Here is a 22,858-nt window from a genome sequence, read left to right on the forward strand (position 1 = left end):
GTTCTTGTTTTTCAAGGTCTTTTTTTTAGTTATTCAAGGTCCCTTGAATTTTAATTACTTTTTTGTAATGCAATTTGAATAAGTACAAATAAAAAAAGATCTAAACTAAACTCTTCTTTCTTATACAATTGCAATGCTAAAACAAATTTACAAATTAAATACAAACAAATTGGCAAAATTAATATCATTCAGATTAACATAACATGATAGCTGGGGCTTTTTCTTTGAAACTGAATTTTACCTTTCAAGGTGAATATGGAGTTAACAATGGTGTTTTGGGTTTGACATGCCTTTACTGTTGGGTAATGATGTCCTTCTGTGGGAAGTTTCCCTTTATATGGCTTACAGTATTATGTGACATCATTATCTTCATCTCGTAGAGATACCCGATTCATATTTTCCCCCAACATTTTATGATGAAACTCTTCAAGCAGACAGCAAAGTGTAAAAAATTTTAGCTCATTAAATACAAACTTGAACATTGAAAAATACTTAGCAGTGTTCATCATTAAATATGCTAAACATGCCTATACTAATTTTTTTGAATCATCATAAGGTGAAAATTAAAAAAAATAATTCTTACAGAGAATTTATAGACTGGAGTAAATGATGTAGCTGTGTTTCGAGGCTAGATTTCCATAAAATGAGTAAGGATAGTCTATGTTATTACAACTTGTACCCTGTAGGGGGGTACAAGTTTCTGTTATGTACCTGGTATCTTAATTTGGCATATTTATGTAGCACTGAATATGAATAACTGTAAGTGGAGCTTAAAAAAAGTTTACTTCTCTGCTTTCTGCTTTTGTGAGCATTTACTTAAATTTAAATCAATTGAATTTTTTTTCAAGGTTTTTTTAACCCTTTGCTTTATTTTTTCTGAAGTTCTGGAAATTGCTTAATTTAGTTCATTTCACTTCAGTTCAACTCAGACCTTTACTGAAGTATGGCGAGGCTGGTGGTTCTCAACAAGGGAGGAGGGTTGATTTTGTCTCCCTAGAAGTATTAGGCAATGTATGGAGCCATGTTTCACTATTATGACCTAGGCCGTGTGTGTTGGGGTCCCCAAGACCAGCTCCGATCTCAGTGATTTGCCAGAAGGACTCACAAGAGTCAACATATAATTGGTTGTACTCACGCTATGATTTATTACAGCACAAGGCTACAAAGCGTAGTCAGCAGAGGGAACAGGTGCATGGGGTGGAGTCCAGGGAAACCAACTGCAGGCATCCAAGGGTCCTCTCCCAGTGGTGTCACATAGGACGGCTGAATTCCAGTACACGTTGTGACAACACGTGAAAAATGTAGGGAAGCTCCTTAGAAATTCAGTGCCCAGGCTTTTTATTGGGAGCTAATCACATGGGCAATCAGTACTTGGCATGTGCCGAAATTCCAGACTCCCAGAAGGAAAACAGGTGTTCGATATAAACCATGTTGTTTGTACAAACAGTTTGGGCACAGTTCTCATCAGTTCTGGGGATGGTGGGAAATCCCCCAAATCCAAGTTCCCATATACTAGCCAAGGGCCAACCTTTCGAAGGAGAGCAGTCAGGCCTGCTGTGTTGACTCTTTTCTGCTTAAGATGCTCCTGGTATCTACTGGTGGGGGCCAAGGATGCCTCTAAACCTCTACAATGCTCAGGGCAACTCCCCACAACAAAGAATTATTGGATCCCAATGTCAGCGGTACTGTGGTTGAGAAAGCCCGGGTGAGGCAGAGAGTGAGCGGTGGGGACCCGTCTATTAGGTCAGCTCTGTCTTTCTGAAGACTGCTTGAACTAAACTCTCTTTGTTATCTAACCTCTCCAGTATAATCTAGCTCTCATATAGTGGTTTAGGACTCGTAATTCCCTTCTAATTTAATCCAGGGCAGAAACATACCAAAATGAAAAGACAGAAAAAAACCTAACTCACTCCAAACAGTAAAATTACTATTTTTAAATTAATTTCAAAGACTTAAACTGATATATTGGTGGTATTTTCTTAATGAATCCATAATTATTATGTATAATTAGATTGAAATTAAGATCTTTAACTGGATCACTTAAGGTCTCAGTGAGTTTCTGAAGTTCTGGGGTTTAGGAACTAGATATATCTTCAAGGGTCGTAGAAGAAAGTTCAAGGCTGCACTGGGCATGATCCTCCCTCTGCTGGCCAGTTGGTGGATTTCTGCATCTGATCCACGTTTCCTCTCTAGTCCACAGGTTGGACTTGCAGCTGCACTGTTTCTTTTATAAACACCTCCTCCTTTCCCCCAAAAAAGTCAAAAAAGAAAAAAAAATAAGGCAAAGTCAGGCTCCAGGCTAATCATCCTTTCCAGAGACTTGGGAGGAGGTAGGGTGGGTGACCTCTTGGCAGCATTTTGGATTTGTTGCTCTTTGTGAGAGTTGCTTTTTAAGGGAATTCCCACATCTCTTGAGGGCTATATAGAGTAGCAAGAGCTTCATTTTTATTTTTATTTTAAATCTCTCTCTGCTTTTTCAATGGGAAGTTGAGGGTTGTTGCTATTGATAGCTTCTTCTCACAGCTGTGCTGGCCTCAGCTGGAATTCTTGTCATTTTCTGTCTGAAGGGAACTAAATTGGGAGTTTACAACTGTTACTATTGAGGGAGACTTCAAATTCTCAGCATGATTTTACTTAAACTTGGACATCAGTACTGCTGGGAGGAAACATGAAAGTCATACTAGTAATTTTAACCCTTGAAAGAAAAACAAATCCACCTGAACATTTTGTTTGCTTAAAACTAAAATGGGCATATTCCATCAAACATCTGTCAGGTCAGGGAGATCCTCATGGAGCAGGGGAAGCATTTTTAGGTTCTTGTCCACATGTGCACATTTATGTTGGAAATGGAGTAGCGGTCGAGTGGGACCCAGTGGTCCTGTGCTGACTGTCCGAAGTGGAACTTGGTGTCTTAGCAGTGAAGTCTAACCCGGAGTCCTTCGTTACTCGTTACTGGAGAGTTTCTTTGAGCACCACACATTACACCTCTATCTATTTCTATATCTGTGTAGATGAGTCTATCTCCTTCTCTAAAAGTATGTTTATTGAAAACCATGCGTTCTTACTGATATCTCTAATTCCATATTTGTAACTCCCTTCTCTCACAGGGAGAAATCTGGTTCCCATTACCCTCAACCTCTCTACTTATTTGATCAGCCCTCTTGCATGTAACCAAGGTTCGGTTGCTGCCACTGCCCCCCACCTCATGGCACAGATGCCCTCTTCACTCTCACTCAGACTCCAACACCTCCTCCCTCCCCACGTAGTACTCCTGCTGCTGAACCCCCCCCCCAAGCATAGATACCCTCCTTACCCTTTTCTGGGTTCCAACACCCCACACTGGGGTGACACTACCATTGCCGTCATTCTCCCCACAACTGGGGCATCCTTTTCAGCCTGCCCAGGCTCTAAACATTGTTCTGGGATTCCCAGATTAACCCTAACCTCACTTGGTTTCCAGCATGCATGCTGGGTTGCTATGGCTACCTCCACCCCGTCTACAGTGCAGAAACCTTAGTCACCCTTTTAGGGCTCTCATACCTGCGCTGGGCCACCTCCCTGCTCTTCCCCAAGTAGAAAGGCTTACTTACAAGGGCTTCGACACTCCCTATGGGCCACCTCGTCATGCACAGATGGTCTCTTCCTATGAGGACTCCAACACTACATCAGCCTGCGTGCACACCCTCTTGGATGCCAACATGTCTGTTCTTACTCTGGACAGTGTGGAGTTTCAGTTTCATGCTAGCAGCTCTACTGAAATACAAAGTGTCCAGAAACATCCAGCAAGTACCGTGTACCAGCATCTTAGGAATTGGAAAGACCTTTCGAGGCCATTTAGCCTTAACTTGATGCATGATTTTTTACTATAATTTCTAAATGAAAAATTTTTAGATTTGTAATAAAAATAAGACTCTTGCAGTCCATTTCATTTTCAGATAGCTTTAATTAAGGTGGTTTTCTTGCTTGTGAGTTTGACTATAATGCATTCTCCTGTTTAAACAGACAAGATTGATTACAGAAATACTTCGAGGTGATCTGAGAGTGCTCCCTGTATCTGATCTTTTCATCACTAAGTCATCCCTTTGAAAGTGAATGCTTTCACAAAAGAAAAATTGTTGGGGCTTATAGCTGGGAGTAGAAACCAAGAGTCTATTTCAGTGTCTAGAAGAAACACTTTGGATATAAATATTGAGCTTATTGTTCAGTAGATTATAATGTAGGGGGAAGTTGCCCAGGATGAGAGAAGCTAGTCTGTGCAACTAATCCACATGGTCTCCTTGATGGAATGTTATTCTGTGCCTGTCTTATTCCACTTACCTTGACCCTGGCCTCTGGGTGGAGGCTACCATTTAGGGCTGTTCTAGCAAGCAGAACTTTCTGTGTTGAGGTGGTGATCTGTATCTGTGTTGTCAGATATACCCACTAGCCACATATGGTGAGCCCTTGAGATGTGGGTGATGTAACTGAGGAACTGAATTTTAAACTTTAATTTAGATGGCCTGATGTATCTAATTGCTATTGAACAGTGAGGTTCTAGGAAGTTTGCTTATTCCTTTCTTTTGTCACTGTGGTGTGGGAAATGCCTTTTGCTTTTAGTTCAGTTGTACAAAGAAATGGTTCTGAGGATTTATGAGCAATCTGGCTGTGTTGCTCTGTTTTCTGGTTTATGTAGCTGATCTGACTGGCCAGGCCAGTGTTCACCTTCTGCACTCATTGCTCTGTGTGGTTTGGACCTGAAGCTTAATGCTCAGTAAAGATGATGACCTCAGTTAGAGAATGATTGATTACTCTTTGGCAATGGATGTATGACCCTCTAAATACGGCTAAGAAACTAAAGAAAACTAAAACAATTATCCTCCCTTTCTTTCCAAAGCGGGGGGGGGGGGGGGGGGTAGAGATGGTTCACAGAGTGTAGATTTTTGGTCCTTTCTTATGAACAGACTCATATTGTCATCCAGCCTATGAGATGCGTAGCCCTCGTATTTTCCCTGGTCTGTACCAGTTAAAGGTAGATAGTGAGGGCTGCTTCTAGGTGTGATGGGCATTTCATTTCTCCCTGGAACCTGCTTTATATTCTTTCTAGTGATCTCTCAATCTGTATAGTGTTTATGCTCTGTAACCACTCTGTCTTCTTGCATTCTAGGAGGAAATTACTTACCACATGGTCTCCCCCCACTTTTCCCTTGACTTCTGGCTTACCTCTAACTTTGTGTTTTCATTCTTCTCTCTTACGGAGGTGAAGTGGCACTAGACCCTCTGGAGTCCTTTCTTCACTCCATTTTCCTTTAAGCATCCTTGCTGTCCAGATGTTAGAACTGATTCCATCCTCTGGTAAGATATTTTGTCCACTTGTTCTCAATTACCAGTTGGGTCTTCCTGATGTTCAGGTGGCCTTCATGGGAGCGGTCTTTCCTGGAGCTTCTTCATAGCGTGAGGGTGCCGTTCACAGCCGAAGCAGCCCTTCATCTCTCCTGGTTCTACAGCCAGTGCTGCCGTCACGTTTCCCTCTCTTCCCGGGTGAAGGGTTCCCGCTCTCATTTCCTTTTTTGATCAGAGAATCATCCATAACTAATGATAAAATGTTGATGTTTCTTCCAATCAGTCAACTGGTCAGTCGGTTTCTCTCTTTTTACACACACACAGACACACAGACACACACACACAGACACACACACAGACACACACACAGACACACACAGACACACACACACAGACACACACATAGACACACACAGACACACACACAGACACACACACACAGACACACACACACAGACACACACACACACAGACACACACACACAGACACACACACACACAGACACACACACACAGACACAGACACACAGACACAGACACACAGACATAGACACACACACAGACACACACACAGACACACACAGACACACACACAGACACACACACACAGACACAGACACACACACACAGACACACACATAGACACACACATAGACACACACACAGACACACACACACAGACACACACACACAGACACACACACACACAGACACACACACACAGACACACACACACAGACACACACACAGACACACACAGACACACACACACAGACACACACACACAGACACACACACACACAGACACACACACACAGACACACACACAGACACACACACACACAGACACACACACACACAGACACACACAGACACACACGTATTTGTAGCAGGCTCTCTAAGCTTGGCATATTGTAAGCAGTTCCTCAGAACATTAAGAACTTTTCCCAAATAACGTTTTTAACTATTGCATAATATTTCAGCATGTGAATGAGTCATACTTTACTCTCTTGTAGTATATAATATTTTAAACACTCAGTCATACTAGAGTATTATTTCCCCCCAAACTGGTGAGAAAGCATTTACTGCCGCATGTTTAGTGTCAGAGTTTGTCTTGCGTTGACTAACGTACTGGCTGCAGCTTTCCAGTCACCGTTGTCTCCCTTTATAGTCCTCGGCGGTATTTCCTCCTGTCATCTCAGCTGGCTCTCCATCCTGAGTTCCGAGAGGAGCTGGGAGCCCTCCAGGCCAAACACGGAGAGTCAGTGTTAGTGCTAGACAAATGCACCAACCTGTCCGAGGACGTCCTCCCCGTTCGGAAGCGCTGCCACCAGCACCGGGTCTTCGAGTACCCCCAGGTGCTGCAGGTGAGTTCGTTCTTGACCTCTGTCAAGGCTCAGTAGAGGTCAGCCCCACGAAGTAAAACCCACCCCAGCAGACAGGAGCTGTTCTCCACTTGCAACCCAGAGAACTCCTGCGGGAGGAGAAACTAGTGTTGCTCTTTCCTGGGGGAGTAGACTTTCAGGTGCTTCGACGTGGGGCACAGTGTTTGTGCAGAGCTGCTTGGCCGTGAGTGTTCATACTTCTTTCAAATATCTGTTATACTTCAAAAATGCAAGTGTGAGAGATTTGCAAAGAAGCCACATAGACAAAGCAGGCAAGGGTGTTTTGCTTTTACCCCAGAGAACTTTTCTTCTCTCAATGGAGCCTGTGTCCTCTGACTGGGCTGCCCGAAGGCTGCAGTCCGCTTTTCCTAGGAGTGGAAGTTTTCTTTTTAGTCTTTGTTTTCTCTTTGGGTGTTTGCCACCCTTAGCATGTCCTACTGGTGGCATGTCCTATACTTAAATCATGGGAATGACAGTGCTTCCATAACCACAGGCAAAGCAGTCCTTTTGGGAAGATTTTAGAAGCAGGATATTTGACATTCCAAGGGAATGGGGGCTAGGAAAGGAGATGTTGAGTTTTGTTCCCTTAAATATTTAAAATGCGGACAGGTTAGTTCAAGGAGAAATGTCAAGGAGCTGGTATGATTTTTTTTTTTTTTAATCTCCAAAGAGAACTGGCCCATGCTGAGATTGTTAAAATACTTTCTCTCAAAAAGTGCTGCATCTCCTCTGGAATGTCTGACTGATAACAGTGGTGATGTGAACAGGAGTATTTATAGTAACCTTTGTCTAGACAGGAAAAATGGTTATCAGCACGTGTGTCCACATCTGGACGCCGACTCCTCAGGGCAGGCCGAGCTGTCCACCTGCGCCGCCGGGCGCCATGACGGATTCTCTTGTTTGACTCTTGCTGCTTTTCTCTTTTATCCCCAGAGGACTTTGGCATATTGAGTTTCTTCATATTTTTTCTAAATGTTCCTTTTCTCTAGCTTTAAAGATTAAATAATGTCTTTTTTAAAATTTTGTTTTCTTCTCCTGATGAGCAATAACTGAGAGAAACAGTGTTAGAGAGAGGGTCCTTCCTTATTTTGGTTTACGTATTGCAACTGTTTTTTGTCCCTTGCATCTTTTATTTTCCCAAATGTTCCCCACATTGAGAACGTGAATGGAGAAGAATCTTTTGAGATTTTGCATTTTGTTCGATTTATTTTTTTCTAAATAGAACATTTCTCTCTCAATCTGTTTTCAAAGGCATTGCATTCATGAAATGACTGTCTTCTATATGAAAAGGACAAGCTAGATGCAATAGGGAATAGAAGATGAAACGATATTTGATGGCTTCTCTTTAGGGGTTCCTCTAGAGAGCCCGATATGCCCAGACAAAATAATTCCATTACAAGGTAGGCCGTGGTAAGGATGGTGTCCAGCCACTGTGCCACGGTGTGTTTTTCCAGTACACTAGGGCTGAAAGAGACCAGTCTGTGGGAAATCATACTGTTGAGTATCCAGAAGAGGACTTGGACATGGGTTTTAAACAGTTTCAGGATGCTGACAGTGGAGGCATTGAGGTAATGCTGAAAAGCAGAAATGTGAAATGTTGCAGCCAGTTAGTTTTTCAAGTTTACTGGTGTGAGTTGTTATCTTTTAACATTTTTGTGTCAGAATACCTCAGTATTGCTTGGCTTCAGCCTTTGGGAGAACTTCATGGTCTGCAGGGATCAGAGTAAGTGAGTCGGTGAAAGTGGCTTGTAATCCCCTACTTCTGCATCTGTTCCTACAGGAGGCTACTTTCTGTGTGGTCCTTCGTGGAGCTCGGCTGGGCCAGGCGGTATTGAGTGACGTATTACGGGCTGGTTGTGTCCCAGTTGTCATCGCAGACTCCTATATTTTGCCTTTCTCCGAAGTACTTGACTGGAAGAGGTGGGTGTTACCTTCTAATAAACTTTACACCAGTGGTTCTGTGTGTATTAGATTTTAGAAGCCCCCGGGTAATTGCAATGCATTCCTAGGTGTGAGAACTGCTTCTTTAGATTGTTTTGCTCTGTTTTTCTTCAGGACAGGTAGTCCATTGGCCTGGAGCAGAAGTTGGCAAACTGAGGCCTATGAGTCAAATGTGGCAGATTGCCAGTTTTATAAATAAAGTTTTATGGAAACTCAGCCACGCCCTTTCACTTACATATTGTCTGTGACTATTCTTGTGCTACAGTGCAGAGTTGCGTAGTTGCAACTGTGATTATATGGCTTATAATGCCTAAAATATTTACTCTCTGGCCCTTTACAGAAAGCATTCACTGACCTTTGGCCAAAAACAGTGGTTTGTAGAGATTGCAGAGTATACTTACATAGAGAAATTTTTTAAATGCCTGGGCTTTAGCCTCAGGAATGCTGAATTTTAAAGCTCCCCAGCTATGATTTGTAACTTCAGTTGAGAACCATTGATCTAGAGTCTTAATATATTGATTTTCAGAATGTGCCTAGCCGGAGGTAGAGTGCCTCCCCTGTATGAAAGCTTAGAAACATTCCCGGTATGCACGTGGACATTGTCTTGGGCATGGCTATCAATAACAGAATGGCCTGTGAGGCTCATGTTATTTCATTTCCCTAGGACTTTGGAGGTTAAAGATTATTGAAAATTAGTTCCTTTTGCATATACTTCTCTGGCTTGACTTGGTCTTAAATGCTTAATTGCTTTCTCCTCTCCAAATTTTTTTGATATTTCTATCAAGTCTAATCACTACAGATATTTGAATGACTTAAGTAACATTCATTCATATGTGCATTCATTCATTCATCTCACATTTATTGGAAAGCCTACTGTGAATAATATAGTGTCTGCTATTACAGAGGTTAGAAGCTAGTGAGGAAGACAAACCAATTATAATCTTGTGTGTAAAGTGCTATGACAGGTGTGTGCACGGGGGGAGATGGAAGCCCAGGACAAAGGAGAGAGCCTAAATCAGCTTGGAAGAGGAGGGTGTGCAGTTCCTTGTATCTTAGGGAAGTGATGAGCCACTTCTAGTCATTTATACATTCATGAAAGCGTATTGAGTGCCTTTTATTTGCCAGGTACTGTGTTAGGTATGGGAATGCAAGATGATCAAGGTCAAACTCTACCTCCAAGAAACTCCTAGTCTAGTGGTGAAAGAGACAAGTGAGCCAGTAATTACCAAACACTGACGGACGCAGCCCTGGCTGGTGTGGTGCTTGGAGAAGAGTGAAAAGGAGACGCATGCCATTGCTGACGTGGCGATGGTGAGGGCTTTCCGGGGCAGTGTCCCTGAGCTGAGTCTGCAGAGATGTTCCTGCAGGAAGCTAGATCTGCTTGGGGCACTGAATTGTGGATAAGTGGTGGAAGGGCTCGGGATTTGGAGTCAGAAGGCCTGGGTTCAGGTGATCAGTTCTGTTACTGGCTAGCTTTGTGATCTTGACAAATCATTTAATCTTTTTGAGCTTCAGTTTTCCCATCTGTATAGTCGAAATCATGTATTTATTGAACAAATATTTAAATGCTAACTGTCTGTGCTAAGCACCAGATGTTCAGGATATGCTGGTGAGTGGAAGTTGGTGTGGCTTCCATCCCAATGGACTAGTCTACTGTGGGGATGGAGCTTCAGATTTTAATAAATTAACTTATACAAATATAATTACAAACTCTGCTAAATGCCATGATGGGTAAGTCATTGTTGAGTCCTCCCTTCCCCTTTCTCACCATATCTAATCTGTTAACAGATCCTGACGGTTCTCTCATCACTTCATCAGTTGCTCCCTCTCAGCATTCCTTGCGTAGGTTTGGCGCTGGTCTCTAGCTGTTCTCCCTGCTTCTGGTCTTGCTGGTGGTGTGTTCGAATACTTTAGGCAGAGTGATTCTGTTGGAACATAGACTGAGCCATGCCTTCCTAAAGCCTCTCAGTGGCTGTCTATCTCAGAAGCTCATGTCCTTGCCGTGACCTGCAAGGCCCTATGTGCTTTGCTGTGACCCTCATCCTGTTTGTCTTCATCTGCTGATATTCTCCATCTTCAGACTGGCCTCTTTGTTGTTGCTGGAACATTCCTGACATGCTGCTTTCTCAGAGCCTTTCACCTTTTAGTGCTTCTGCCTGGAATGCTCTTCCCTCAGGTGTCCTCATGGCTCTCTCACTCCCAGGCCTTCCTTGTCTGTTTTGTTCACTGTCGTATTACCAGGACCTAGTTCCTAACAGGGTCTCCATAAACACATGCTGAGTAAATGAATGGATTTGAGCATACGGTCTAGCTAAAGGAGAAAAGTCATTGTGAATTCAGAGTAGGCAGTGGAGGGTAAGGAAGAGCGTGCCCGGTGTGGTGGGCAGAGCCTTGTGTGTTCGAGTGGCTGACAGGTGCCAGGGTGGCTGGAGCACAGCGTGGAGTGGCGGGAGGATGGATACAGTGGTGCGTGGGAGGTGAGAAAGTGGGACTGGTGAGAGCTCCTTTGAGAAGGTCGGCATGAGGAAGGGAGTTGGAACAGGGACCACTCACCAGAAGGGAGGGAGAGCCGAAGGAGGTTTGTTGTTTCTGCTTGTGAGAATTAAACAAGGCAATGTATGTGAAAGTGCTCTGTGAAAAGGACTGTACATATATAAATTGTTCTGCTATTGTCTCTAGAGCATCTGTGGTTGTGCCCGAAGAAAAGATGGCAGATGTATTCAGTATTTTGCAGAGCATCCCCCAAAGACAGATTGAAGAAATGCAGAGACAGGTAAGGGGGCAAGCAGCCCTGTAAGGGAGGTGACCTGGGCGATGTGAAAGGGTGATCTTCACTGCTTGGATACAGAGTGACAGCAGCTGAATGCGTGAGGGGTGTTCATTTCCACCACGGTCTCAACCAACCAAACTGAACAGAGGACAACAGTGTCAGGTGAATTGGTCAGACAAGGTTTGATATAATAAGTTTCAGATTTAAAATGGCTTCTGAGGTAAGCCTGCTGTGATTTCAGGGTCATACCATAGCTGTGTGTTCAGGATGCAAAGCTGAGCCTCTTTGGAAGGTTGTTTTCATAGCAGGTGACAGTTGTAGTGACTAAGACAGCCACGGAAGCTGGAACAGTTCAGGGCGCTGCTTCTGGGTAGCTGTTAACCTTGAGAATGTTGTATAAGCTGGCCTAGGTTCCCAGTTCCTTTCCCCTCAAACCCTTCCATGCTCCTGCCTCCTTTCCAAGTGTCTCTTCCACCTTCTGACACCCCTTCCCGGGGCTGCTCTCTACGGTCAGAAGCACTCCACTGGGTGTCCCATTTAGGCCTGCTTCCCTTTCTCCTGCAAAAAAATTTAGTTGGACTTAAATATCAAGTAAGTTTTAAAAAATTAAAAAGACTCTCCTGATATTGGTACTGTGCTTGTTTTTTTTTTTTTAAATGGATTTAAAAATTTTTTATTTTTATCAAAATGTTCTGTGTAGGAGATGAGCAAGAGAAGAGGTTTGGAGGGTTCTCAGCATTAAGTATGTAACTGTCCCGTGGATCCTGTTTTAATTTTGGCACCTCCACCCATAGGCGGAGGGCCTGCATTTAGCCTTGTCTAGAGAGCAGCTGTCAGGCCTCTGTGCGGGTGAGGGCAGGCCAGCGACCTGGCCGTGTGGAATTGGGAGGGGATCTGGGCTGCTAACTGCTTCTTAAATGCATCCAGTCCACCGCCTGCCGTTAGCCCCGCTTTTCTCCCACTTGGCGGCTCTGCAGCGGAACTTGGGTTTTTCTCAGCCAACCTGGGATGCAGTGCTCATGGCCTGTACAGTCAGCTCCCACTTTTCTGTCTGCTTTTCAGCTTCCACATTTTGTTACTGTTACCTCATCTGCTGTTCTCTTTACGTTAGAGTGATTATGCCTCAATTTAAACAATTCCCCTAAATTGTAATTTTAGGATTTTAGAAGGAAGTGGAAGTTAGCGAGTGTGTTCAGGTTGCCCTCTTTATAATGGTACTGAGCTTCTTACACCAAAGAGAGGCTCGCCTCACACAGTCATGAAGGCTGGAGGTTTTACCTCCGGCTGCCTGGGTCAAGTGCCAGCTTGGCCAGCGACTCACTCTGAAGGCCAAGGGTTTGCCTTCTCTGGACCTCAGTAGCCTCATCTGTAAACCGTTTTGGCATTCTGATTTGAAAACAAATCACAGGCTGATTTTAGCCTCCCTGTAGTTTTTTTAAAATAATTTTTCTTGATTGATTTAAGGGAGAGGGAGAGAGAGATAGAGACATGGATGAGAGAACATCGATTTGCCGCCTCCTGCATGACCCCACTGGAGACTGGGCCCACAACCTGGGCATGTGTCCTGACCGGGAATCGAACAGGCGACCTCTTGGTGCATGCATGGGTGGACGTTCAACCACTGAGCCACACCGGCCAGGCTCCCTGTAGTTTTTCATAGCATGCTTGTGTTCATTTTAAGTTTCTGGCTTCCTAGTTGTTACTCAACTGCTGACGTTGTCTGAATTTCAGTGAGTTAGAAAATCAGTTTGGAGATCTCTAGAACCTTGATCTAAACCTGTGGTTCTTAAAACTTCTACAGAAGAAAATGCTCTTTGAGAGTCCTGGTGTTTGTGCTCTTTGTGTTTCTTTTTATGGCATCTTGATTTATGAACATAACTAAATATAGAATCGTCTGCTAAACCAGATACACCTTTTAATAGACCGTAGTCTGAAAAAAGGCCGCGAGAAACCCATCAACTGCATGTAGGGAGAGAGTCATTTGGTTTTTGGAGCAGAATTGGTTTGGGCTGGCTTACAGAGGCTGTTGTTCCTCAGGAGCACGGCGTGGGAACCACAGTTCTGAAACAAGCTTGGCTGGTCATTTTCAGGAGCAGACTCAGAGTCATGGAGCCACTGAGAAGGAATGAATAGATGGCATTTAAAACAGTGTACCTGTAGGTTACTTGGGTTCAGAGAGACACACTTGGAGTCAAGAGACTTGGGTTTGAGCCCTGGCTCTGTCCCTGTTAATTGTGTGACCATGACAAGTCACCAGAGCTGCTTGGGCTTTCCTTTTCTCACTTATGAAATGAAGGATGGCCAGATCACTTCTCATGTTCCATTCAGCTGCGTGAAAGCTCTATGGAACCCTTGTCTTTAGCAAGAATATTCCTGTCCTTGACAACATTAGCAGTTAGGGTCATCTCTTCTGGACACCTCCAGCCAGGAGGGCCATACCTCCGCTGGTGGCGAGTGCCCTGCATCGTGTCAGCTGTAGAAGGGCACTCGTGCGCACCTGCCTCCCTTTCTAGCCTCTCTTCTGCTTCCTGATGCCCCTGTTCTCTGTGCTGCTTGCAGACCTAGAGCACCCCACTCAACGCCCCATTTAGTCCTGCTTCCCTTTTTCTAAGTCATCTGTGTTCCAAAGATGACCTCTTTTCTTCTCCCAACCCCAGACTTCGAGGTGGGAACTGATCTCAATTAGAGGTGAGGTATCTGGTTGAAGTAATTCCCAGGTAGGTATAAAGCAGCAGTTCTCAACCTGTGGGCCTTGAACCCTTAGGGGTCCAACGACCCTTTCACAGGGGTCGCCTAAGACATAACAGTAGCAAAATTACAGTTATGAAGTAGCAATGAAAGTAATTTTATGGTTGAGGGTCACCACAACACGAGGAACTGTATTAAAGGGTTGCGGCATTAGGAAGGTTGAGAACCACTGGTAAAGGTTCAGCTACTAGATGCCAGTAGCACACCCTCATCCTAAGTTGTGACAATCAGAAATGTCTCTAGACATTGCCAGATGGTCCCTGCGAGACAAAATTGCTTTGATTGAGAATCACTGTTCCATTGATAGTTAAGGTTTCATATCTCTAAGATTAGAGAGAGTTCTATTGTTCCATAGGACCCTTTTCCAGATTTTACTTGACACTTGCCTTCTGTTTACTATCCATCAGTTTAACCTGACCTTGGCAGGAGTAACTGAAAAAATAGCATACACCTGGGTCTAGGAAGTTTTTTATCTTAATGAATTCTCTTTGGGGTGGACAGATTTGGATCTTTTTGTAAGACAGGCATAAACTTTTAGGGAAAAACCTGTTGCCTCAGCAGCTGATGCAATAGAGCTCTGGTTGGCATGCCAGAGTGACCTGAGACGGGAACAGTGATTTTCTTGCTGAGCAACTCAGAACTAGCTTAAGGAGCTGCAGGACCAGTTGTAGCCAGCAGAGGTCTCCATCCACTTTTAAGTGACTCATTTTCCTTCTGACTGTTGCAATGTTTCCAAGAAACCCTAAATCCTAAATGCCATGAGCTGTTCTGGTGTTTCGCTTTGACATTGTCCTCACAGCGACTCTCCAGAGACAGTTCTTTTGGACGAGGAAGAAAGAGTGCTCAGCACAGGATTTTGCTCTCCCTAGATAGAATAGAGCTAAAGTTTCTGAATTGACCCCAAAAATGTGGGGTGGGATCTTGGTGAAAGGTGTTGCAGGAACATTTTGCAACTTAGAGTTCAGGATCAGAAAGGCTACAGTCTGATTGATTTATACAATGGTCAAAGTCATTTTCATGTCTTTGAAATTAGCATGTACCAAGACATGCCTGACAAGAAGAAATTATATTTTCCTTTTGACCTTAGATGTGATAGTGAAGCAGCCATACTGTTAACTGCAGGGTTAGAACCTGAAGTAAGAGCGAGCTGCAGTTGAGGTAAGATTTTTAAAGGGAAGTACCACCTATGGGTCTGTCACCTACTCCTGAAGGGTAGCGAGAGTGCTGGCATACATGGCATTGGACAGGCTAGGGGTGGCTTATCGTTCTTATTGTTGTTTAAATTTTTTTTTCTTTATTGATTTTAGAGAGAGAGGAAGGGAGAGGGGGAGAGAGAGAGAAACATCTATAAGAGAGAACATCGATTGACCGCCTCCTGCATGCCCCCCGCTGGGGATCAGGCCCACAGCTCTGACCAGGAATCGAACTGGCAACCTCTTGGTGCACGGGGTCGACACTTGAACACTGAGCCACACCAGCTGGGCTCTTTTTTGTGTGAATAGGTTAGATTGCCTTTTTTTTTTTTTTCTTTTTATCCTCACCCAAGGACATTTTTCCATTTTTTGTTCAGATAGAGTGGGAGGAAGAGAGAGGGGGGGAGAGAGAGAGAGAGAGGGAGAGAGAGAGAGAGAGAGAGAGAAACATCGACGTGAAAGGGACACATCGAGTGGCTGCCACCCGCACCACCAACCAGGGCCGGAGACAAACTGCAACCGAGGTACATGCCCTTAGCGGGAACCGAACCCGGGTCTCTCCGGATTGTAGGCCAACGCTCTAACCACTGAGCCAAACCGGCCAGGGCTGAATAGGTTAAAAGGCAGTTCCTTCAATGAGTAGAAGGTAATATTTATAACAGTATCAGTTGGTCTTTTATTGTCCTGTGAGCTGAATTAATTAGTTGATTAATTTAGTGAAGCCCTAATTAAGTGTTTGTTTTTTCAAGGGGAGATAATAAGAAATCTGGGATTCTCACTCACAAAGGCCTAACAAACAGTCATCTTGTGGACATATGGGTATGAGCACAAAGAAGTTGAGAAGGTGGTACCGATTTTCCAAAGTACATTAGGGGTCTGAAATGGAAGGAAGAGGTATGGGACAAGGATCAATTTACTGGGGAGGTACCATTTGTGGAAGGCCTTAAAGATGGCGAGTCCCATCAACCATCTTTCTCACAGTGGAAGGCAGGAAGGAGTATGCAACTAAATATTTTTCTGTAGTCAAATGGAGCATTTATATCTCCAGTCTCCCTTGAATCACAATGAAAAAGAAGGTAATTGAGGATCTTAGAACGCTGGATGGACACTAGATTGTGTGGTTAGAAGTGTTTGTGTAGATAGGGAAGAAGGTGTAAATGGATCTCCAGTTTATCTGTTGAGTGGAGTTTCCAAACATTGTTTTATTGGTCAGTGGCTCCACCAGCAGAGTGACCTCTAACCTCAGCCACACTAGGAGGTGGAAGTCAGGAGCCTGCCTTGCCTTTGAACTCTTCTTTGTACTCAGTTGACTGTGAGCCTTTGAGGTGGCAGAAACATTCAGCATCTTCTTTTCTCTCTCACCTTTAACACTCGGATACATTAAAATACTAGTTTCTCTTCAGTCTATTGCACTGACCCACTCAGTTTACCTTCATATTTCCCTACCAGACATACCAAATATTTGGGCTGCAGAAGCGTACTTGAAGATAAGCTGATTAGGAAAAAGACAAAATGCTTCTATTTAAGGCATGTGATCTACCAGGACATAGTTGGGCCTTGCTGTGGTAAAGGAGAGAGCAGACCAGACCACAGAACAGCAATGTGTGTGTGTACACCAGCCTTTGTGCACTTCATTTCCAGGAGAGTCCCTGAAACTGGGCTCTCATTTTATCCTATTTACACATAATTTCAGCACATTGAATTATCCTGTTCCCATAGCCATAGCAGTTTAAAAGTCACAAGTTTGAAGGGCGAGAGACTACAAGGTCTCTGAGATGGCCCATCTGCTAGTCTTGCTTAAATTGAGATGGTGGAAAAGCTACTTCGAGAACATCTCTCAGCACATTGGATCTGCAGCAGACGGCTTTGCAGGCTCCACTGGTCACTGCCCTGGGAGTGCGATTGTCAGGTGGCAGAGCCCTGCGATTCAGAGGAGTACATGTTTGTTTGGTTTTTATATTTTGCATTTCTGACATCCAAATGATTCCTACCATCAGTTTGAGCATTGAATATTATTTCTTTTTCTTCCCCCTGAAGCTGTTATTGATGCGGCATTTTAAAGTGGAGGAAATACAGGAATTGCTGTTTCTTGTGATGCCCTTGGATCTTTAAGGAATGGTTTAAATTGTGTGTGTGTGTGTTTAAAAATATTGGCTCATGCCCTGGCTGGTTTGGCTCAGCGGATAGAGCGTCGGCCTGTGGTCCAGAGAGACCCAGGTTTGGTTCCCGCTAAGGGCATGTACCTCAGTTGCAGTTTTTCCCCAGCCCTGGTTGGGTTGTGCAGGTGGCAGCCGCTCGATGTGTCCCTTTCACGTCGATGTTTCTCTCTCTCTCTTTCTCTCCCCCTCCCCCTCCCACTCTATCTGAACAAAATATGGAAAAATGTCCCTGGGTGAGGATAAAAAAAAATATTGGCTCATATTTTATAAAGTTTTCTATCTAAAATGTTTAAGTTTTTATTTTTAAAAAGTGTTTTTGTGATTCACTTATAGGTGTAAACCGTCAGATGTCTAGAAACCTCAGCAGCCCAGATGGATGTATTCTCTGAGGGTTCCCTGTGTAGGTTGCTTGACTATTACGTCCATTTATAGTTATACAGCAGTCTGTGTCTGTTTCTCCCTCATTCCCCCATCCCCAACACACACCAGTTTACAAAGCAAACAGAGTAGTGAGATAGGCAGTTGGAAGAGCAAGGTGAGGTTTTCAGTGTGAAGAAACTGAGGATAAAGAGATGTAAAGTAATTCTCCCAAGACCACACAATATGTGAGGGACAGACAGGGAGCCCAATCTACTTTGCTGCCCACAACATTATTCAAATCACTGTGTGGCCTGGATTGAGGCTAAAAACCAGGATGAACTTCCCAGTAATTCAAGCTAACTGCTTTTTAGATAGCCTTTAAAAAGTGATTACTTGAAACATTTAGATTGGACACATCCCTGGAAATACATTATAAAGACAGGGAAGAAATTTCACTTCTAATTTCCAGGATCGATATTGTAATGCTTGTCATTCTTATTCCCGCTGCTGTGAAACTGAAACATTTTTGTATACATAAACTGAACTCTCAAGGCTTTTAAAAAATGCCTAATATTTTTGCCTCCCTTTCTCCCCCCACACTCTAGTCCCAACCTGCCACTCCAAGCTGCGTTTCCTAATCTCTGCTTTCATACTGGCCCTAAAAAAGGTGTTGGATTGCTTACCCTGAAGCAAACACACTGACCTGATCCCTGGAGTTCTTCCTGTGAAACAGACAAGCACGGTTCTGATACAGAGCCCGGCTCCTGGGCCAGTGGAGAGCCTTGGGATGCGTTTCATCACTTGGGGGATATTTTGAATTTTATCATATTTTTCAAAAGCACTGTGTACTCTGTATTTAAGCTTTCCTGAATGTATAAATTCATATTGTGAAGGAGACTAGACTGGCCAATGTATGTTGTTTAAAGCAGGATAAAATAAGGACTCATTTAATTGGAACTCTTAAGGAAGAACATTTTTATGTGTTTTAAGTTTTTTTCCAACTTTAGTATTAAGAACCTATTGGAAAAAGACTTTTGCCAAGTATCTGATGGGAAGCCAAGAAAAGCAGTTTAATAGAACTGTCTGAAATTTATAGTGCACTAGGGCCTGTAAATAAATTTCCTTGTCTTTAAGGTTTGGGCTGATTTGCAGTTATTTTGTATAGCTTCTGAGATTTAAACCCTCATACTCCAGATGGAGGGACCATAAAGCTGCTTTCCTTGGCCACCTCGGCTTACCTTGTCCATAGCAGACATAAATGAGTAGTGTGTGGAACTGAGTCTGTAAATGCTCACTTACCTCATTGTGAGACCAGTTTTAATTATTTTTGTGACTTTTCTTAGAGCAATCCACCTAAATAATCTCTAAATTTAAGATGAGAGTCCTTAATTTCATATGTAAACCAATAAAATATTATTAAGCACCTGCTTTGTTCCTAGTTGTACAGGCATGTTGAGGAAGAGTGTAAAAGGGGGATCCTGTTTTTCAGAAAGCCCTCAAAGTGCTGGGGACAGTGCTTTCAGTAACATACAAATTAAAAGGCCAGAAGTGCTGTGCAGTGAGTTGTGGGTGGTGAGGGGAAAGGGACCTTCAGCATGGGGCAGTGTCAGCTCAAGAGAGGATGATGCTCTGCTGGCTCACTGACCTGGGGGGTGGCTTCTGTAGGTAGGTAAGATGGAACAGGTGGGGTGGGGGACTTTGAATACCAGCAGAGAACTCCAGAGAATTAGAAGGAGAAGATAGTAAATGAGAAGTGAAGAGTAGTGAAAAGATGTATGATGAAAGGGGAAAGCAATCTCAATTAAGGAGATTGGGAAAAAAATCAAAGAGCCAGAAGGGACCTTAGAACATATTCAGCCCTTTCCTCATATTTTACAAATCACAAGTAAGCCTGGAGTTGAGTGATCTTGAGTCCTTAGGGCCAGTGTTGAGCCCTGCTGGAACCCAGGTGTCCTGACTCCCAGTCTGATGGTTTGTTTGTCTTTTTGCATTGTCACAGCAGTATTTTCCAGACTGAGGGCCATGATTTATTAGTTACTCATGAAGTTAAATCAGTGGTTCAAGACTGGCATTTTATTTTTAATAAATGAAATATAATAGGAAAATATCATCACATTACATAGTAAGGGTAACTATTTCCCGAAACCTTTGTTTCGGTTATATATATATATGTATGTATGTAGCGAGTTGCAGTATAAAATGTGTTTATGTGTTTCTTAGTGTGGATCCTAGTTCAAAAAATTGAAAAATGTTGGTAGTGGAAAGCATATGATGGGCTTTCGAGTTGGAGAAATCTGACTTCATAGTCTCAGCTGTGCTGTCTACCAGCTTTGTGACTTGGGGAAGTTACCTGCCTTTTCCAAGCTTCAGTTTTTCTTAATGCAGACCTGGGACTAATAATACTATAGAGCAGTTGTGTGGCCCAGTGAGTAACCTACTGAAAGCATGGAGATCTGGTCTGTCTGCTGCGTGCTGGCAGTGGTTCCGAGCGCCCTGCCTGGGGGTGTGAGTACTGAAGGAGCCTCCTGGTATGGAGTTTGGTCTTCAGGAACCACAGTGAATTACCAGCGCCGATGTATTATGCATTTGCTTCTGGGCTTGGAAACTGGAAAGAGAATTTATTCCTGTGGGTTCTGATGTCCTTTCTACAGCTTGACATGGAAGGAGGTTCACCTCTCTGTTTTTCTGTTGGGATCAGAATAGCTTATTAAAATCAGTGGTTTTCTAGCTGGCCTTAAAAAAAATTCATTGGCACATCTGAATAAAGTACTGTTCGTTTTCCCCCTTTCCAGTGAGAAAAAAAATTCTATACTAAGTCATTTCCCCCCTCTTCTAACTATGTTCTCTGCCTAATGATGATTTTGAATTAAAAAAATAAAAAAAAACTTATAGAGAGAAGTTAAAACTAGAATTGACATTTGGGTGGTGAACAGTTGAAGAATCAGAATTTACTGCGTATGAACTAAAATAAAGGACATTTTCATGTGAATTTAAGGGGACCAGTCAGGTATCTTTTAGAACTAGCTGGTGGTCATGTCCTACTGAAAGGAGAAGGAGTTCTTGTGTATGATTCTCCTGGTGCGCTCTGCTCCTTCCCATTTCCTCTTCTCCTCCTGCCGCCTCTGCCTCCCTCCCCCACCCTTCTAGCCAGCGCCATCCCAGATTTGAAATCCCACTGGAAAACAGAGAAGAGAGCTTCGTCCCAGATGATTTGGGCCAGGGGCTAAAACACTGCCATAAATCTGCAGCTCATTTTAATGCCACGTTAAAACAGTGTGAGCGGCTGGTTTCCGTGGCCCCTGCCCTCTTTCTTTATGGGCTTCTTTGGCTCTTCTTTTTAAAGAGGCCCTGCGGAGTAATTTTAAAGTTCTTATCAGTTTGCTGACAGCTATATGGGCCTTTCTGCCGAGTCCAGGAGCTCAGGCAGGCGTGTGAAACTTCTGATATTAAAATTGAAGAAAAATGCCAGGCAGAAGGGATTGGGTGGTGCAACCATGATTTGGAGGAAAAAGACTAGCAAGATAATTAACCTTTGCAGGCCTGGAACTTCGACATTGGCAGGATAAATTTCTCTTGGTTGGTAGGGGCAGGACAGTAAGGGTGTAGGCGAGGGAGGATTTTGCAAGGGCTTTTATTTTTATCTGCTGATTAGAAATGCCATTCTGTTGACAGTTTGTGCTTTTGAGTTCCAGCAAGTGAGTTGGGCAGCCCTGAAGAGTTAGGGGAGCCAGGATTACAATGTATTTTTTTTCCTAAAGGCCGTCTGACTGGCTAGACCTCTGCTCGCATGTCTGCCAGCTCCAGCTTACTGTCTCTGTGTCCACAGCATCACTGTTATCGAATTTAAAGGGACTTTCATCAGTCTGCTTTGCTGCCCCTTTTAGACCAGATTGCTAACCCCCAGTAATCCTCCCAGAGTGCTCCATGGAAACACCAGGCTCTCTATAAATGTCAGCCTTCGATGCTTGGCCCTTTTACCCTCTCAGTTACAGAGACGTAGACTGGAAGCTGCTCCTCCCTCTCCCCTACCACTCTTCCTTTCTTTCTTTGCTGGAAAACTCTTGCAGCAGACAGCTGAGGGGGAAGGAAAAACCATTACCTGGATCTAGGCCAGCAGCTTGATGGGAGCTTCAAAATCTCTGGCATCTCCTGACCAGAATGTTTTTCCAGGCATTTCAAAGAGTGCATCCTTACCCTCCTCCTTTCAGCTCTCCAGCCTCGATTTCCAAAAGGGTGGGTGGGTGGAATGTGCCCTCACGATGTGCTTCGTGTCTGCCTGCCCTTTTTCTCCTGACGAAAGCTTTTAGGAAGAGGTTAGTAGAGATAAGCAGAATCCAGTGGACGTATAGTTTTAACTGCTCTGTCCCTTTTGGCACACATCCATTATTTTTCTTTTATCAAATAGTTTTGGACATGAGCAGTTTTGCAAGTGTGTTCAATTTAAAATAGCCATTTAACTTGAGGTTGAGGCAAAAAGCAAGGAATTTTTGTAGTAAGTTAGTGAAATTATAGAGTTGTTGATCTAAGATTGATATTTTCATTGAGCAAACAATAAAAAATACTGGTTTGTTTTATTACTTGTGTAGCTCCTGTGGGGAGGACAATTAGGTATAAAAACCAAACGAGCAATAAAACAAAACACCCCAGACTCCAAAGCGATAGAACTACTTTTTTATATATTTCTGGGGACTAAATTGATATCCTGTAATTAGCTAACAAGTTTAGTGAACTGGCTGCTATTGCTTATGGTGTAATTTTAGCAAACATTAAAATATTTAACAAATAAATATCTTGGAAGTTCTCAATAAATACATTATGATTACTCTTCATTACTCAGCTTTTTCAAGGGTCAAGGTAGATGGGATTGCCCTAGTTTCTTCTCGGGGCATTGGTTAGGTTGGAGAGCTATCTCTAAAGTTAACCATAGGTTAATCCCTTGTAATGAGTCCCCAATATGGGCATTGCTTAAAAAAATGGCCTCTG

General features: G+C 43.4%; 1 protein-coding gene across 4 annotated transcripts in view; it reads left to right on the forward strand.

Moving 5' to 3' along the window:
- EXT2 (exostosin glycosyltransferase 2) overlaps positions 1-22,858 on the forward strand; it is a 130,967-nt gene that overhangs the window by 19,527 nt on the left and 88,582 nt on the right. For all 4 annotated transcript variants that reach the window (XM_036258323.1, XM_036258321.1, XM_036258322.1 and 1 more), the window contains exons 5-7: positions 6,491-6,686; positions 8,485-8,624; positions 11,325-11,418. In XM_036258323.1, coding sequence (XP_036114216.1) covers positions 6,491-6,686; positions 8,485-8,624; positions 11,325-11,418 — 430 coding nt within the window. The remainder of the gene's footprint in view (positions 1-6,490; positions 6,687-8,484; positions 8,625-11,324; positions 11,419-22,858) is intronic.

The sequence above is a fragment of the Molossus molossus genome, unplaced genomic scaffold, assembly GCF_014108415.1.
Source record: "Molossus molossus isolate mMolMol1 unplaced genomic scaffold, mMolMol1.p scaffold_m16_p_13, whole genome shotgun sequence".
NCBI classification, from domain to species: Eukaryota; Metazoa; Chordata; class Mammalia; order Chiroptera; family Molossidae; genus Molossus; species Molossus molossus.